At 40.7% G+C, this 17,940-nt stretch overlaps 2 protein-coding genes across 2 annotated transcripts; one reads left to right on the top strand and one right to left on the bottom strand.

The window, feature by feature from the left end:
• Window positions 1-591: 591 nt before the first annotated feature.
• On the bottom strand, window positions 592-6,421 carry LOC116066965 (cartilage associated protein). The gene is made up of 7 exons (XM_031323208.2): window positions 5,687-6,421; window positions 4,388-4,537; window positions 3,623-3,794; window positions 2,645-2,773; window positions 2,412-2,557; window positions 1,565-1,648; window positions 592-973 (listed from the first exon to the last, which is right to left on the bottom strand). The coding sequence occupies exons 1-7, from the start codon at window positions 6,146-6,148 to the stop codon at window positions 896-898; spliced, it is 1,221 nt and encodes a 406-aa protein (XP_031179068.1). The 5' UTR covers window positions 6,149-6,421; the 3' UTR covers window positions 592-895.
• Window positions 6,422-7,145: 724 nt separating this feature from the next.
• On the top strand, window positions 7,146-17,471 carry fkbp9 (FKBP prolyl isomerase 9). Its single transcript, XM_031323242.2, has 10 exons — window positions 7,146-7,481; window positions 8,573-8,718; window positions 10,371-10,560; window positions 10,654-10,799; window positions 11,681-11,870; window positions 12,900-13,045; window positions 13,890-14,079; window positions 14,677-14,822; window positions 15,985-16,148; window positions 16,265-17,471. Exons 1-10 carry the CDS (start codon window positions 7,279-7,281, stop codon window positions 16,439-16,441), a joined length of 1,698 nt encoding a protein of 565 aa, XP_031179102.1. The 5' UTR covers window positions 7,146-7,278; the 3' UTR covers window positions 16,442-17,471.
• The last annotated feature ends 469 nt before the right edge of the window (window positions 17,472-17,940 follow it).

Genomic DNA, 17,940 nt, shown 5'->3' with positions numbered 1-17,940 from the left:
AATTCTTAGTAAGTTAAAGTACAAAAGCATTAGCATGCATAAAAATATACTTAAAGTACCAAAGGTAAAAGTACTCACACAGAATGGTCCATTTCAGAAAAATAAATGTGGGCATTTTAGGCCTTTATTTGATAGGAAAGCTGAAGACATGAAAGGGGATAGAGAGGGAGGTGAGGTGAGCTACCCAGGTACCCAGATTATAATTATTGATGCATTAATGTGATCATCACTTTAATGTTGCAGCTTGTAAAGATAGAGCTAATTTTGATTACCTTACATACTGCTGGGTAGCTTTAACTATAATAATACATCATAATTTATTAATTAATTTATATTTTGTATTAATTACCTGAATCTGCAAAGTAACTAAAGCTATCGAATAAATGTGTATAAGTGCAGTAAAACGTACAATAGTGGCCTCCAAAATGTAGAGTATAAAGTAGCATAAAATGGAAATAGTCAAGTAAAGTAAAAGTACATAAAAATTGTACTTAAGTACAGTTCTTGAGTAAATGTACTTAGTTACATTCCACCACTACCCAAAACCAACAACTGTAGTATTACAACAACATTGTAATTATAACTTGAAAGACCCGATGTTTGGCAAGATTTATTATCATTTCATTGTAAAAATTACCATTTTTGACAGACAACATACATACTTGATTCACAGTGGAGGAATGGATCCATAAAACAGCGAGTAAAAATATTTATCTCTCCATTATTATCATTGACTTTAAATCATTTAGTGCTGTATGTCCATACCACTAAACTGGATGTTTTAGTGCACAAAATAGGAAATTTAAAAATATTCAGGATGTGGATCTGCAGGTAAAAACACACAGCCTCTCAACCCAATAAATACAAACCGGGAGGTGTTGTTTGGTTGTGTGTTTCACAGTTTCGGCGGCATTTCCAATTCGGGCAATTCATCACCGTCCAGGAACTCATCTATAAACTCCACCACCTCCCCCTGCACACACACACACACACACACACACACACACACACACACACACACACACACACACACACACACACACACACACACACACACACGAAAAATAAATAAACAGACAATTCAGGAGGTTAGAAGTGCATTAGCATAAATCCTCCCACTCACAGTTCTATCTGTGAATTCTCATACCTGGCATTACTAAAGAGATTACAGTCAAGAACTGAATGGTGTTTACCTCATACAGCATGTAATCTTGGTTTATGTTAGGTTGCCCTGATGGCTATGGTCCTTGTGCTGCATCATAATAACTTTAAGAAACGTCAATGTCATGCTGCCACCCCATGGCCGTCTGCCCTATTGCAGCCCGATAAAAATAGGGCCCACATTGTACTGCAGGGTGTTATGTGACCATACTAAGTAATCTAGGGTTTACCATAAATCACACAAAGACGGAGAATAATCCAAACTGATTTTATGGGAATTACTCAGGTCTATTTTAAAGGGTAAACTGTAGCTTGTTTTCCTTTCACTTGACTAAAGATAACCACTTGACTTGAAGCATCCTGTAATACACCAACACATAAATATATATAAACAGGCACACACCTCATCGTCGCTCACCAGGCGCTGTCTGGAGAACTCCAACATCTGTAGCTGCATTGTGGTCTGATTGTAGTAACGCAGTGCCTCCTGTAGCAAACACACAGGATGTTAATAGAGAACCGAGAAGGCAGAGGCCAAATGGTAAATTCATTTCACATCATGCAGTTAGTCCAGGGAACCTGGAAATATGCTTATTTGCTTTATTACAGATTTACATTCAAAGAATTGATACCACTCTCATATCTGTCATAGCTTAACTTCTGCAACGACTGGAAACGGATAAACAGCTACCCTGGTTTTGTCACAAAGTCTCTGTGCCTGCATGGCCAAGAAATTGGTACATAACCCCAGTTACACCACAACAACACAATGTTAATAAGTAAGCTTTAGAGGAAAATGTTGTTACCCTCAGACAGAGCCAGGCCAACTGTTTTCCTCAGTTTCAAGTCTTTTTGTTAAGTGTCTATATATGTACTGTACAGACACAAGAGTGGTGTCAATCATCTCATCCTACTGACTAAAAGACTTTTTAGGTTACCCTTTTGAACCCATGTGGACTATTTAAAGCAGTGTGCTAATTTGCTTTCTTGCCATGAGTTACTGTAGATGGGAAGATTGATACTGGCCAGTAAACATAAAACTACAGCCAGTTGCTAGCAGTTAGCTTAGCTAAGCATAAAAACTGGAAACAGGGAAACAGCTAGCCTGGCTCTGTCCAAAGGTAACAAAATCTGCCCGCACCCCCGAAAGCTCACTAATTAACATGTTGTATCTTGTTTGTTTAATCTATATCTGATAAACTAGGGACAGAAACTGGGTGCACAAGATGTGTATAGTCAATATGTCTCACTGATCTGGGGAGGAAGTCCTCTTCTGTCAGTTCCCACTGGTTTTTGTGAAACCGGTAATAGGCCAAGTTATTATTCATAACTTCATCGCTGGGGTCAAAGAGCACGTAGCTAGCTGCACATGGTACAGCATTCTTCAGGTCATTCACTGAAAACACAACATTTACAGCACTCAGGGATTGTCCTATATACAATTCTTAACACAGTAGACCTGAAGAAACTACAAGCTACTCACATTTGTAATAGGCAAACTGCAGGTAGTGGTACATTGTGGCCACAAACTTCTCAACGACAAAACCTCCTACGACAGGTGTCAGGTCACTTTCACACATCACTTTCCTGTCAAGGACCTCTATGTAGTGATCTGTAGAGGAAAGATTAAGCACAATATGATCCTTCTCCAGACATGTTTTAAAGTATAGAAAAATACAAACAAAAAAAACTCTGAAAAGGGGCTGGAAGCACATCTACTCTTTATCCTTCGTTGAGAAATTCTGGATCTGGATCTGGCCTGGAAGTGCTGCCTGCTTCCATTAGGCGCCCAATGTTATCCAATTGGGCTGTTTAGACAGGACGCGCTGCGACGGCTCGCCATCTGCAGCGATAGTTTCAGCGTCCTGTCTGAACCTGGCGATCAGACCCAGATTCTGTTGTGCGCCAATATTGGTGACGTATTAGAATGGTATAGTTTAGTTAGCATCTATGTTGTTTGTTAGCTTGTTAGCTTGTAACTGGCAGTGGCTGACACAGCTATGATGACAGTGTGTTTTCGCTCTATGACAAGTCCGCTCTTCACTGGAGGTTTCAGGTTTCTTTTCCGTCTATTGCATATTAGACAGTGATTGGCTTTTGAAACTGTGACGTATCAAATCTAGCTTGCCCGAGTACATTTGAATCTCAGATTTTAGTGAAATGCACAGGCATTTCCCCCAGGAGTAGAGGAATGTGAAAACACCTCTCTAGCGACAAACTTTGCACAGATACAAGTCAGTATAGTCAAAGTCTGACATTTTAGGAGACATAAACATAAAAAAACACATTTTTAAATGGAGGGGATCTTTAAACGTAGCCATAACAAGAAACATGCTGGGTAAATTAAATAACAAAAAGAAGACAGAGGCAAAAGTGGATATTTAACAAAAGAGAAATGCAGTGATAGATGGACCCCACAGGAGAAACAGAGTCAGAACGGAGGTACTGCAGATGAACTGACCAGCTATGGAGGGGTAGAAGTCTTTAAAGTCTTTGACGTCCCTGGGGCCCTCAGATGCAGCCAGACACTCATCGTAATTCTTGAAGAAGTCCCGCAGAGCCAGCTCCATGTCTGACACCGAAGTACGGAAGTTTTCTCCATTATACGCCCGCACTGCACGCACAAACAGTGTCTGCAATAACACACACATAGGAAATCATGTTAATTTTGGGCATCATGGCATTACTGAAAGCATTCTACAAGTTAAAAAATCACTTTCTTATTAAAATCAATGATATATATATATATATATATATATATATATATATATATAATATGGTATAATTGCATTACATTATCTGTATCGCTATTGTTAGCTATAACAGGGACAATTTTCTTCACCGTGGACTCTTTAAGAGATGTTGATTTTGATTGAAAATCCAAAATTATTTAGGCAGCATTCATGTAATAGTTAACAAATGTAACAAGTTAATGTTTATTTCTCAGTCCTGCTGGGGCTACTACAGCTCTGTCAAGGACCACTGAAGGCTCAACTCAATAGTATTTGGAATCAAAAATCATACAGCAAATGAAGTCGTCAGCACTCACATGCAAGCATGTACTATTTTCACTAATGCACAGCAGCAAAGTAAATGGAAATGTTTTAGCTCTAGGCTTCCTCAGCTTGGCTGGTTCACCACAGGCTGCTACCACACCCACAGAGCCAATAATAGGATGGTTGGTGTATGTGTTCACAAAGATATGTTGGTATGGATGTGTGTATACCTCATAGGATTTGGTTTCCAGGTCTTTGAGGTGTTCGTCGGCTCCAGGCAGACTCTTGTAGTAGGCCATGTTCCTCTGCATCATCTCATCATTTGGGTGTTTCAGTAGGAAGGTGTGAGCAGCAGACGCCGCCTTGGCGAGGTTGTCAGACTGGGAGAAATAACACAAACAAACATTGTAAACAGCTATTTTTATGTGCTCTGATCAGATTAGGAAATCACACAAATCCAATGTTATAACACTACACTGTGGTACAGAAAATATGGACTAAGGACATGATAACTAATAAAAAGCCAATACATAATTCCTTAATAACTCTAACTTTGAGGACGGTATTTGAGATCATTAGAAATTAATGTTGTTTTTGGTCACTTATCAGTTCAAATCAACTAATTTAAGGTATTCCGGTTTTTCTTTTAATTTGTCCCACTTCCGTATATGCTGTATGTGCAAATTAGACCATAACCATCAATACTAGCTTAAATGCCATCATAATTCCAACCCTTGACTCTAAATAAACTGTGATTCATAACCTAATCCTAAACCTAAACTAGTTCCCTTGTAGAGGTGAGGACTTGTAAAATATCCTTGTGTCTTTATTAGTGTTTTCTTTTTCTTCTTAATACAGTATCTCACAAAAGTAAGTACATCCCTCACATTTTAGTAATTATTTTATTATATCTTTTAATGGGACAACACTGAAAAAATTACACTTCGCTACAATGTAAAGTATTAAGTGTACAGCTTGTATAACAGTGTAAATGTGCTGTCCCCTCCAAATAACTCAACACACAGCCATTAGTGTCTAAACCGCTGGCAACAAAAGTGAGTACACCCCTATGTTAAATTCCCATAGAGGCAGGCAGATTTTTATTTTTAAAGGCCAGTTATTTCATGGATCCAGGATACTATGCATCCTGATAAAGTTCCCTTGGCCTTTGGAATTAAAATAGCCCCACATCATCACATACCCTTCACCATATCTAGAGATTGGGATGGTTTTATTTCAGTTAGCCTAATAGCTGGTTTGATTTGCATTGAGAGATGATCTTATGGAAAGTACCCCATGCCAATTTCAAGCATTCACAGGTTCAAGTATAGGACCTCCACTCTTGCAGAACAGTGTGCATCCGTGGCACGTAGGTGACGTCAGAACGCATTTTAGGAAGAAGAAAAAAACGTGTATGGCGTAAAAATAGAAACTGTGGATGCACTGAAAACCACCACCTTATATTTATTATAATGAAACCAAGGTTTGGAGCCCTTTGACCCTCCTGATGACCCCACATATTTGCTTACTTTGAAGTAGGCGTACTGCAGATATCTGTACGGCTCTCTCTTATCAAACTCATCTATGGTGTCCCGGCTGGGCATAGTCTGCCTGAAAGCGGGCAGCCCTTGTTTGCAGCGCTTCAGGCACTGCGCCCTCTTCATAACGTTACCAAACGCCCGCAGCTCTGGAAACTCCGCAAACTTCTGCTCGTTGTCCAGCCCGACAGAGCTGCAGTTGAGGTTGCAGAAGGCCTCGCTGTCCCGCAGCAGCCGATACAACCGCAGAGACACCTCCATGTACTCCACCGACTCCTTCCACTTCTCTCCGGTGTACTGGTCCAGTGCGTATTTGTAAGCGGACTCCAGAGGCATCAGCTCGTGCCTGGGGAAACTCCTGAAGCTGTATTTCTCATACTGAGAATTCACCACGGAGGTAAAAAATGCGATTAAAAGCGCCGAGAAAAGTTGCGTAGAAGTGGAGGGTGCCATTTTTAAGTTTGCTAAATGGTGGCTTGGGATGATTCCGGAGTTTCGTGCGTGAGTCTTTAGGACCGCCTCAAGTTCCAACACGTATCCGGCCAAAGCCTTCCCACCCCCGGGTGCAGGACTGGAGGGGCTGTTCCTCCCACTAAATCACACAGTAAATCACTGCTATTGTTCTGTCCTTTTACAGAACAAGTAAAAACCTGATTTTAAATCCTAACTGAGGTATACATTTCTGTACTTTTTAGATAAGGGACCAGGTAATTAAGTCATTTTAATATTCCAGGACTGACAAGAACATTAATCCCATAGCCTACTGCTCTTTAAAGTTTAACTTGTTTCTTCTCCGTCACTAATTAAACCCCTGGTGAGAGACTGGAGCGGCCCTCCCCCTCTCACTGCCACGTAGAGACATTCCTGCCTGGATCTGTCCCCCCCCCCCCCCCATCTAAAGGCCTGAACCCCACCAACACAACAGGGTCAACGTATCCACGTAACATCATTTAAAGGCACACTTTACGAGTCCTGCTCATTGTTACAATTCGACTGCAATTCACAGGCGTATCCAGATGTGTAGGCCTATTCTACTCTGGTTAAATGGCTCCGGGGTGGGGGGGGGGGGGGGGGGATGTGTGTGCAGCTGTGTGGAGACCCCAACGTTACCACGTTGACACATATGAGGCTGCACTGCGCAAGAGCAATACGTGGTGCCCAAAACTATCCTATTCAATCCCGAAGCAGGTCAAGTCAGCTAGAAAGAAGCAGTATGTAACAGGAAATATGTATTGAAATTTCAAAATAAAAGCACAGTTGGCTATCTAAGCTTTGTTTGTATTCGTTTATGTCTCACACCGATATTTTATTATATATATGTGCAGCCCTTTTAATTTGAGCTTTACAAAGAAAACATGTTATTGAGGTCATCAGTCGACGTTTTATCTTTAAAGTTCAACCGGAAGTTGTGCAGTTGTATCTGGCTTGACACGTGATCATCCCTGCGCTGGGACCGGGGGCAGGACTTCTGTCCAAGTCGGAGTAGAGGAAACCAAAGTACCGGGGAACAGGGAGGCAGCATATACTCCTACGGGCCGTACCCACAGTTATCGCCCTCGTCTGAGAGTTTGTCGGCAGAGAAAATGATCCCGTGCGTGCAGGCGATGCTTTATTTGTCGGTTCTGGTGGCGTTCGCCGCGTGCAATGCTCCTCCGGTACCGTTAGACGACATATTAATTGAGAAAACTTTCGTGCCAGAGCAATGTGTGCGCGCAGTCAAAGTAGGGGATTATGTCAGGTATCACTACAACGGCATGTTTCCTGACGGCAAGAAGTTCGACTCAAGGTGAGTATCGAGCAAAGAATGCATGTTCTCACTTTTGGAGTCTCACCGTGCAGAGCAGAGCAGTGCTCGGTGCGAACACTCGTGCGCGATGCGTAAAAGTGCGCGTTGAGTGGTTGGCCCCTATGAGCCACGCAGGCAGGCAGGCTGACTGAGCTCTGGATCCATGTATGCTTAATCCAAGGGCTTCAAAACCCTTTTCATATACACATGGATTAAACTAAAGGCCTCAATTTGATTAGATTGAGTATTTTGCCACTAGATTAATATTAGCCTGCTTAATCACACTGGATTCCTTGAAACCTGAGGATTAAGTCCTTATTCTTAATGTTGAACCTGCTTCCAGGACCTCCAAAGGTCCCTGGACTCCACTTTGGGAACCACCGACCTGGTCAACAGTAATAACCATGTACCATGCAAAGTGGTCAACTGCCCAGGGCCTCTAGAGCCCTAAGGGCCCCAAAAGCCAAACATAATTTGGTTTGGTTTTTGGTCATTTAATTAATTGCACATTTGTTAAAGAATATAAACTACCACAGTAGACAGGCCCTGCAGTATTAGCTAATCGTGTGGGCCTGTCTGGTAGAGGGGTCCTGTGCTGCTTATGTATATTCCTAATTAAAGTCACGTTTTACACATTTCAATCTGGCTGTGTGTATATGTATGATAGATCTAAATACATCACTGGCTGTAAAGATGGTGACATCCTGAATAACTTAAGTCCAGGCACAAAATGACTGTAAAAAATAAAAGTATAATTTGCACAAGACACTATAATAAGATCCTGGTGCATTTACTCACTTTTGAGTCCCTTTGGATGAATCTGAGCCCTGGCCAGTGGGACATCTTGTTTTGCCTGAGTGAGTTTTTTCTTCTTCTTCTGAATGAGTTGTCAAAGCTTGCTTGAGAGATCTAATTGTCCCTCCCAAACAAATAGTAATGGCAATGGAAAAACCTTTAGCCAGGGCCCATAGTGAACTGGCTTTGATTAAGGGTATGCGTTTTAGTTGCAGCAAGGCACATAATGAATGTAATGCAGTCATTCATGTCCTCACAGCGATATAAAAGTAATGGGTTATGTGTATGTCTTTCAGTTACGACCGTGGCAGCACCTACAACGTGTTTGTTGGCAAGAAGCAGCTGATCGCAGGGATGGACAAAGCTCTGGTGGGGATGTGTGTCAACGAAAGAAGCCTGATCAAGATCCCACCTCACCTAGCATATGGCAAACAGGGATACGGTGTGTTTTCAACTTCCTGTCATATTTGCACATCCCTGTCCTGGCTGATTGTTACAAATCAGTCAGGACAGAATATAACATTCTCCATCAAGTTTCAGGACATGCCAGTGTTTATTCCTCTGGAGAGTTATTATAAATACACAGATGAATGAGCACACGGCTGGCACTGCTCACCATAACAATGAGAGAATTTGGTTGGGGGGCAAAAATTACAGTCTTTGCAGAAAGTACCGTATTGTGTTGTACTAGAGTCAGGCGAAGTAGAAAGGAAGTGGGCTGCTCCCAAGCGTCCATGTTGAATGATGTCACAGGGACATCACAAACCAGGAAGCTGGTCAGAGGAAGCTGCTTTGGATCAAGATTTTCAGCTGTTAGTAACTGCACTGCAGATGCTAGAGCATCAGCAGCAGGCAGATACATGTTCTAGATCTTAATTTGTATATGAACATAAATAAATCTGGGCCACTGTGCACCATATAGAGTGTTTGTGTCATATGTGTTGATGTATTTGGATGTGATTGTAGTGATGAGAAGAAAAATGCAGAGGTTCTCTTTACATGTAGATACCGGTGCGTCAGTGTATGTATTTGTGTGTGTGTGCGCATCAAATAGATAATGGAAGAGAGAGGAGAGAGGGGGGCATGTGTGGACAGGTAAAAGCTGAGGCTGTGTCCTCTAAAATGAGTCTGTATCAGAGGGAACATCAGAGAGAGAAAGAGGCCTGCCAGCTCAGTAGTAGTAAATATTGAATGGCTGCCTCCCACACAGTCCTTGCACCTCTCCTCCACCTCCTCCCACTCCCACCTCTTTAACATCACCATCTTCTCCTTATCTATAGGTATCCTGTACGCTTGTTGAGCTCAAAAGGCAGTGACTCATGCTCATGTTTGAAACAGAGCTGGTTGAGATGTTGCACTCACCAAAATAAATGTTAGTGAGAGGACAGACTGATCAGTCAACAAGGCTATAGCTATCACTGAGGACACCACAGTCATGTCCTATTTCTGGAAAACTGAGGGATTTAATGACATGAGGAGTTTACTTTGTATGATTACTCACCTGTTACTCAGGCTGCATTCAACAAGTGTTTTCATAGTTGATTAATTTGCAGATTTTTTTTTTAATGATTGATTAATTATTAATTAATCAATTAATTAACTGAAACTGTAACACATCAGAAAACCGTGTGAAATGCACATCTCGATTTTCTAGAACCCAAGTTAAACTTGGTTATGTCTTGGTTTGTCTGACCACCAGTCCATAACCGAAAGATATTCTGTTTACCATAATGTTAAGACCAGAAAAAGCAGCAAGTCTTCACATTTGATAAGATAAAACCATCAAATTATTTAGATAGTTAATCGATCTGATGGGTTTTTTTTTAAATGGATGGGCAAGAACTTTCAAGAACATGGTTTTTATGTTAATTCAAAATATAACATAATATAAGGTCTCTGAATGTTTACTGATCGTAGGACCAGCACACACATCCTGAGAAAAAAACCCCACTGATGTAAATTTGTATTTGTAATGCAGCAGTTTAATGAAAGTCTTCACAACCATGTTAACTCTAAAGCATTCATTCTCTTTTCCCTAGTACATTTTCATTTCTGGCTCAATTTCACTCTTCACTCTACTTCTCTTCTCCCCAGGTGACATCATCCCTCCTGACTCTATCCTCCATTTTGACGTCCTGTTGCTCGACGTGTGGAACCCAGAGGACGGCGTCCAGAGCAACACCTACCACACGCCTTCCACCTGCTCCAGAAAGGTGGAGGTGTCTGACTACGTTCGCTACCACTACAATGGCACCCTGCTGGACGGGACGCTCTTTGATTCCAGGTTTGTTCTGTAAAACAATCTTTCCTTCACACAAAAATGCACCCACACATATACTGTATATATGTGACCTGTCTCTTCCACCCGTCTCTGTAGCCACACCCGTTTGCGTACCTATGACACATATGTTGGGATTGGGTGGCTGATCGCCGGTATGGATCAGGGCCTTCTGGGAATGTGCGTTGGAGAGAAACGCATCATCACTATGCCACCGTCACTTGGATATGGAGAGAATGGAGATGGTGAGTATTCACAACTTCTTTACTATTATTTATTTCCTCGAGCCCGGTTACATTCCTGTGAGTGACCTTTGAGAATAACGAAAGGTTGATAGTAAGAGTGGAAATCAACAGGTGCTGTAGTTGCACACTTGGAGCACAAGGTGGCAGCACATCCCACACATATGCAGTTAAACTACACATACCATACTCCTCTTGTTTTACTGCTCAATTCTTTTCCCAAAACACAGCGTTGTTCAATGTCTTGCCAATTTTATTTTTTATTTTATTTTATTATTTTTTTTACATCGTCTTACCTTAGAAAATTTGACAAATATAATTTTCATGACTAATTTTGTTACATGGTTGAACAATTAAAGGAATAGTTTAACATTATGGGAAATACGCCTATTCCTTTTCTGGAATCCTAACATTTAAACATTACATGAACAGATAAACACAGTCCCTTTAAAGAGTATTCCTTTAATTGATTTCTTGAATTTTTTTAATACCATATTTACTTTCAAGATTTTTTTTTATTCTTTATGCATGTCTTTATACATATTTTCAAATAAGCAAACATGTTGTTGATTCTCTCCCTCATACATTTAACGGACTTTTAAATTAGGCCCTTCTAATGCCAGATATTTGTAACAATAAATACTGTCATGTTCACATCAAATTTTCATTGTCTGTGTAACTAAAAGTTGATTCTTGACATTGGAAATAATAGTTAAACAATTTGTTTTAACTCCACTCACTACTTACTTGTTTAGGGTTATGGATTGATCCTGGTCATGACTAGAAGTAGAATGAGGAAGAATATTTTTGTAGTTCCCAATCCTGTCCCCATACCTGCCTCCCTACTTGTCTTCAACCTTTCTTCTTCTTCTTCTTCTCTCCAGGTAGCGACATCCCAGGACAGGCATCTCTGGTGTTTGATGTCGTACTTCTAGACCTCCACAACCCCAGAGATGGGATCACAGTGACCAATCAGTTTATGCCCGAGTCCTGCACGAGGAAAACCGTCGCTGGAGACTTTGTACGCTACCACTACAATGGCAGCCTTCTTGACGGAACATTTTTTGATTCCAGGTATGTGTCAGTGTTTTTTCATCATGTTAACCACACAGAGTGGCTCATAGTAAACCTTATTATAAATAGAAATAAATGTTATTCGTCAAGTGGCCTCAGGTTGGCAGCATCTCTCTGTGCACTGAAGACGTATTGAGAGATGAATTGAAACTTAAAAATCACGAGTGGAAATTTCCTGTTTGCTTTACATAATGCTGTCTGCAGCCTCTAAATAGTTTTGTTTTCTCTTTTCGTGCTGCTACTCACAACAGAGGATTAGGTCATGTGTGGTAACTTTTTTGTTTTTTATTGTTTATGTACTCTACAATTTATTCAATTAAGTTAAGGATTCTAAACTTTAATATACAGATCCTTTCCAAAACATGCAGAAAACAAATATCACAAAAGTTGTTTTATTTTTTTAATTCCTGGTTATAGCTTTAGAAAATCTCTGTGAGGTTGACAGAAAATATGAAACATATAGTTCACTTTTTGAAGAACTTAGCTTGGAAGAACTGCTATGATAATTTACTCAGTACGTTCTCATCATTACAGCCTTCACAGCCTTGTGGGTTTGGCCTTGAAGCCTCTCTTGTTATGGTTACGAAATTATTTCACATATTCTGTACAGATGTCAAGGACTCAAGAAAGCCACTATGGTAACTTTCTGCCACACGCATTTTCTATCTCTGCATGCATATACTTATGCCAGGATTTTGAAATTCTTCATATTCTACAATGCCAACATACTGTATGTTTGTGTCAACAAAAACCACAAATGCATCCTCCAAAACAAGCTGCTTCTTGCAACTCAAGCACAGTGGTTTTGGAGGTAAGGAGAGATTGGAGAGAACAGAATCATTTTGTGTCCTATACTGTAGTGACGTCTTGCAGGTGTTATTCAGTTGTTCTCTTCTGTGCACTGCCTAAAACCCCTTTATATGTGATTAAATGGCAAGTTGATATGTACTGTAAGTAAAAAAAAACATGTGATGGGGACTTCTATGGGGGACGTGTAATAATACTTTTGTTATATTTTCTGTTCCACAGCTACTCTCGTAATCGTACCTATGACACCTATGTGGGTCGAGGCTATGTGATTGCCGGCATGGACGAGGGTTTGATTGGAGTCTGTGTCGGAGAGAAGCGCACCGTCACCATCCCCCCACATCTCGGCTATGGAGAGGAGGGCACAGGTGTGTGTGTAATGCTTGAATACCATTAGTCCCTTACCGACCGGAGGGATTTTTGCAGTTCCTAGAACATAACGTTCCTAGAACCCTTTTTTTCTCGTGTTCTGACTGGACCAATTTGGGGATTATTAAGTTCCTCTGGCCACAGTTCCTGTAACTCTTTCAGCTCCTACTTCAGGGCAGGGTCTTTTTGCCTTTTCCCTTTTCCGCATAGGAACCCTTAGTGACCTAGCAACGTCTGAAACACAAACAGTACATATTCTTCACTGTCTGTTGCGATTTGCCTACGTATGCTAACTCATAAGACAAACATCACGCCATCAAGCTAATTGTTAATGCTAGTTAAACTTACCCGTCGTTTCGTTTGCCTGTTGCGCTCTGCTCTTCTATCTTCTTCCATCATATTAATTAGGATCATATTACACTGGAGCCTTCGTTTTCTGTGTTTCTCTGTTAAGTACTCCAGCCTAGCCGTTCAAACTCCCGTTATGAGGATCCCGGCAAGGCACAACAGGAACATTCTGATGGCCTCCTCCATGCTGGTTTGTTGTTGTATGTGACGCTAAAGTCAAGTGATGACGCTATAAAGATCGTTGCCGTGCTTGCGTCACTCCCTTACCCCTCCTACCAGTTCCTATGGCCACTTGGCCAGTGCGAATGCAAATGGCAAAACCAGTTTTGGGGGAGAGTAGTTAGTAGAACTGTTTAGAAGTGGACTGTTCTATAACTACGTTCCTGTATAACTACTTGGTCGGAAAGAGGCCATAGTCTCTCACTATTATTACTCCTTTGTCCGTAGCTTTAAATATTAGATTCTTTCATTTTTTCTTCACCATGTCTCTTTTAGGCTCTAAGATCCCTGGTTCAGCTGTGCTGGTGTTTGACATTCACATCATCGACTTCCACAACCCATCAGACAAAACTGAGATCACCGTCACTCACAAGCCAGAAGAGTGTGATAAGCCAACAAAGAAGGGAGACTTTGTCAAATATCACTATAACGCCTCTCTGATGGATGGTACATCCATCGACTCCACGTGAGTAAACTTCAGTGAGACACTTCTGTGAGACACATGAGATAATAGGGTTTCAAGTGCTAAGAGGAAGTTCTTCCTCATAAGCCCTTAACTCTGCTGTTCGTCTTTTAGTCTTAACCGCACATTTCCTTTCCTCTGCACTCTGTTTTAAGTCTTCGTAAAAACTAATTATTAGTGCACCATACTGCCCTGTCTGAACAAAAGTTGTTTGGAAATTGCAGGAGCTTACTGACAGCACAAAATCATCATCATAGAAATTAAAACAAATTCAAAAAAACACAAAATATCATAAATATGAAAGATAAGCTAATCTTTCAAGAATGCCTTGAAGTCTTGAATTGTCCTTGACTCCAGTTTTAAAAATATTTTAGTTCCTGGAATCAAACCAAGCTTTGGCTTCTTTCACCCACTGAAACACTTGATAAAATGCAAGAAAATCTTCACCTCTTACATTCCCACACAGCAAAGGAATTAGTAAAAAACAAGTGTTAAAGGACACTGTAAGAAGTAACATGATATGTGTGCTTGCTTAAGAATAATGACTATAATACAGTTATTTCGTATGTCTCAGTTTCATTCTGACTCTATTTGTTTCAGGTATAATTATGCAAAGACATACAACATTGTCCTGGGAGCCAACCAAGTAGTCCCAGGGATGGAGGACGGACTGATGGACATGTGTGTGGGAGAGAAAAGGCACCTTGTTATTCCTCCTCACCTGGGCTATGGGGAGAGAGGAGTCAGTAAGTCACACACAACCACACATGCAGTAAAAACGGAGAATATATGTGATGACTTACACAGAAGCATTTAATGAACTCTTGATCGATGAGATTTAGGATGAAGCATTACAGTTTAACCACAATGTAGTGTCATGCAGTGCCATCCCAACTCTCAGGCACTCTGCATCTCCAAGAAGCATTTATCTCAAGCTGAACACATGTCAACTTTTGGTTATGTAAAGATTTTAATGGCGCCATAACATAGGTGCCGCAAACACAAATGCTCACCTAAATCTTGTTGTTTTGCAAGTTCAGTCTATCTCTCTTTTGGGGATAGGCTTGTGTGTGTGTGTGTGTGTGTGTGTGTGTGTGTGTGTGTGTGTGTGTGTGTGTGTGTGTGTGTGTCCGCCCCCCTTCCTGTTTGCGTTAACCTTCAAAGGAGACGGCCGCAAAACACAACATTACCTTATCATGCAGCTGCCTAGACTCCCTCAATCTCTAGAGACACACATTTATTCATACAGGACAGGTTTAGTAAGGGAGTATGAATAGATCTAGAACCACAAGGAGAAGTTAGATTCAGCTTTTCATGCATGCAATTATGAGACAGGCTAGCTGATACCCTATTTCCAGTCTTTATGCTAAGCTAAGCTTGGAGAGTGGCATCCCTCTTCTCATCTAACTCTCAGCAAGAAAGTGGATAAGCGTGTTTCCCAAAATGACAAATTATTAATTTAACAATTCAACAACCCATCACGCATTAGGTGCTTCAAGAAATCTTGGAGAGGAACAAATTTGGAACAAATTCTTGGATTCACATCTAGATTTGGATTTGCACCACTCAATCCTTGGCCCAAATTTCATTGGAATCTGTAAACAAAATATTGAGAAATCATGTCTGGTAGAAAGAAATACAGAACATATTGACTTTGTCAGGATACACTGGCATTGTGTGCAGACAGATAAGATACATCATGCAACCCCATTTTCAAAAAATCTTAATATTTATAATGTATATAGTTAAAGGACAAACAGCAGGGATGTTGGTAGTGACTTTCTTCTGCTGGTCACTGGAATTCACTGATCTCTTACTCAATACAGTCTTGCTTCATACCCCACTGAGTTTGAGCTCTACCGCTCATGTTAATGCTGTTTGTGTGTCTCTGTGTCTCTGTGTGTGTAGCTGATGAAGTTCCAGGGAGTGCTGTGCTGGTGTTTGATATCGAGCTGGTAGAGATGGAGGAAGGACTTCCTGAAGGCTACATGTTTATATGGAACGACGAAGTGTCACCCGACCTCTTCACAGAGATGGACACAGACCAGAACAAGCAGGTGGAGCCCTCTGAGGTACGTGATAACCTGCTGTTTCTGTATTATTTTTAACATCTGAGACATTTTCCCTTTTTGCTACTGTCTGTGCATCCTCAATTTACCCTCTTCGCCCCCCTCCTTTGTTTAAACAGTTTACTGACTACATCATGCGGCAGGTGAATGAGGGTAAAGGCCGCCTGGCTCCTGGCTTCGATCCCTATCGCATCATTGACAACATGTTCTCCAATCAGGACCGTGATGGAGACGGAAAGATCACAGAGGCAGAGTTCAAACTTAAAGCAGATGAAGCCCCTCATGACGAGCTATGACGGGACTGAGTGTAGAGCTCAGATCAGGGTGAAGGCTGAAGGGTCAGACAGCGGGGTTAAAATACACATGTGGGTGGTAGAGTAGAAAAAGATAGGGTTGTATGTGTAAAGTAAGTGAGTATGAAGTGAGAAATGAGCTGAGAGATTTTGTTTTTTTATTTTGAAGATATAGATGATGTTCAAAGGGCATCTGGTCCGTTAGGAATGAGATTATTTTGAGAGATAAATATTAAAAAGAAAACTCCTCATTTGAGGTCTACGATGACAGAGAATTACTTTTTTTTACCTCCTCTCCCATCAAGTTGTGTTGTTTTATGTGACATTTATTATTTTTATTTTGAAGGGTACAAAAGCACTCGTGTGTGAAAGAACAAACCGAGGCCTCACTCCACCATCTCTACGTTCAAGCACTCCTTCGTGACTTTTTTATTGTTGTTAACTTTTTGTGGTTGTGCGTGTTGTTTTCTTATCACTGGGTATCAGCTTGTCTCTGAAATATCTGACAGTCTATCAGGAGCAATAAGTCGGTCATCACTCACTGTAATATACTGTGATGGAGGGAAGTTACATTTGTTTCTGAGAGTTAAAACTCATTTATTGATAAAAGAATAAGTGATCATTTTAAGTGAGAGCTTTAAGTTTGAATACAATTGTATTTACACATTTTGCAGCTGACACCTTTACTGTTTACCTTTAAATGTCAGGATGCCTTCTGTGTTTTCTGGAGTTGAAATCATCCAAAATAAGGCTGACAGGTTCAAAATCCTAAAACGTGTTGAAGCTCTCCAGTCTTTCAATCATTTTGGGTCAACTTGTGTCATTGCTTGTTTGTTTGCATCACCAGCAATTTGTGTGTGTGTGTGTGTGTGTGTGTGTGTGTGTGTGTGTGTGTGTGTGTGTGTGTGTGTGTGTGTGTGTGTGTGTGTGAGAATGTTGTTTTACTTTTTTATTCAGGAGAATAATGAAGCTTGATGATGACAATGTCAACACTAAGTTTAATTTGATTAAATTACCTGACCTAAATATATGCCTAGATTGTGTCTGTCCTTTTGTTCCTTGGATTTGTATGTATCTCTGTGTGTAAGTCTCTCTGTTTTTACCATTGCACTCTGAAAGGAAGATTGAAGTTGAAATCGATTAGGCAACAAGGAGATTCTAAGTTTAGATTTATTCACACGTGTGGACAGAGTCACAGTCACCACAGTACAACCACAGAGATTTCCAAATGCTTGATTGGGCTGATTGCGTGTGCAGAATGGTGATGTCTATATGTGTATAAAAAGTCAGTCTGTACAGTTGTGCAACAACACAAAGCTGTTTGGACACCTAGAACTAAGGACTACTCGGAGCGGGGAGATCCAACATACACAGACATTGAAATTGAGTCAGCTTAAAGTACAGTAAATATAAAGATATAAAAGGTATATAGAATATCTCAAAGGTTAATATGGATGATTAAAATAATGCAAAATACAAAACAACACAAACATATTAAATGT

The sequence above is a fragment of the Sander lucioperca genome, chromosome 16 (assembly GCF_008315115.2).
Source record: "Sander lucioperca isolate FBNREF2018 chromosome 16, SLUC_FBN_1.2, whole genome shotgun sequence".
Taxonomy (NCBI): domain Eukaryota; kingdom Metazoa; phylum Chordata; class Actinopteri; order Perciformes; family Percidae; genus Sander; species Sander lucioperca.
This window is presented reverse-complemented; position numbering and strand designations above follow the sequence as displayed.

What these genes read in the sequence shown, in the direction of transcription:
- LOC116066965 (XM_031323208.2), bottom strand. Translation starts at nt 6,148, where the DNA reads ATGGCACCCTCCACTTCTACGCAACTTTTCTCGGCGCTTTTAATCGCA. An exon ending in AGGACTTCCTCCCCAGATCA is followed by an intron (nt 1,649 to 2,411) that starts GTGAGACATATT and finishes TGTTTGCTACAG; the next exon opens with GAGGCACTGCGTTACTACAA. An exon ending in GCCTGGTGAGCGACGATGAG is followed by an intron (nt 974 to 1,564) that starts GTGTGTGCCTGT and finishes GTGTGTGTGCAG; the next exon opens with GGGGAGGTGGTGGAGTTTAT.
- fkbp9 (XM_031323242.2), top strand. Translation starts at nt 7,279, where the DNA reads ATGATCCCGTGCGTGCAGGCGATGCTTTATTTGTCGGTTCTGGTGGCG. An exon ending in ATATGGCAAACAGGGATACG is followed by an intron (nt 8,719 to 10,370) that starts GTGTGTTTTCAA and finishes TCTTCTCCCCAG; the next exon opens with GTGACATCATCCCTCCTGAC. An exon ending in AGCAGGTGGAGCCCTCTGAG is followed by an intron (nt 16,149 to 16,264) that starts GTACGTGATAAC and finishes TTGTTTAAACAG; the next exon opens with TTTACTGACTACATCATGCG.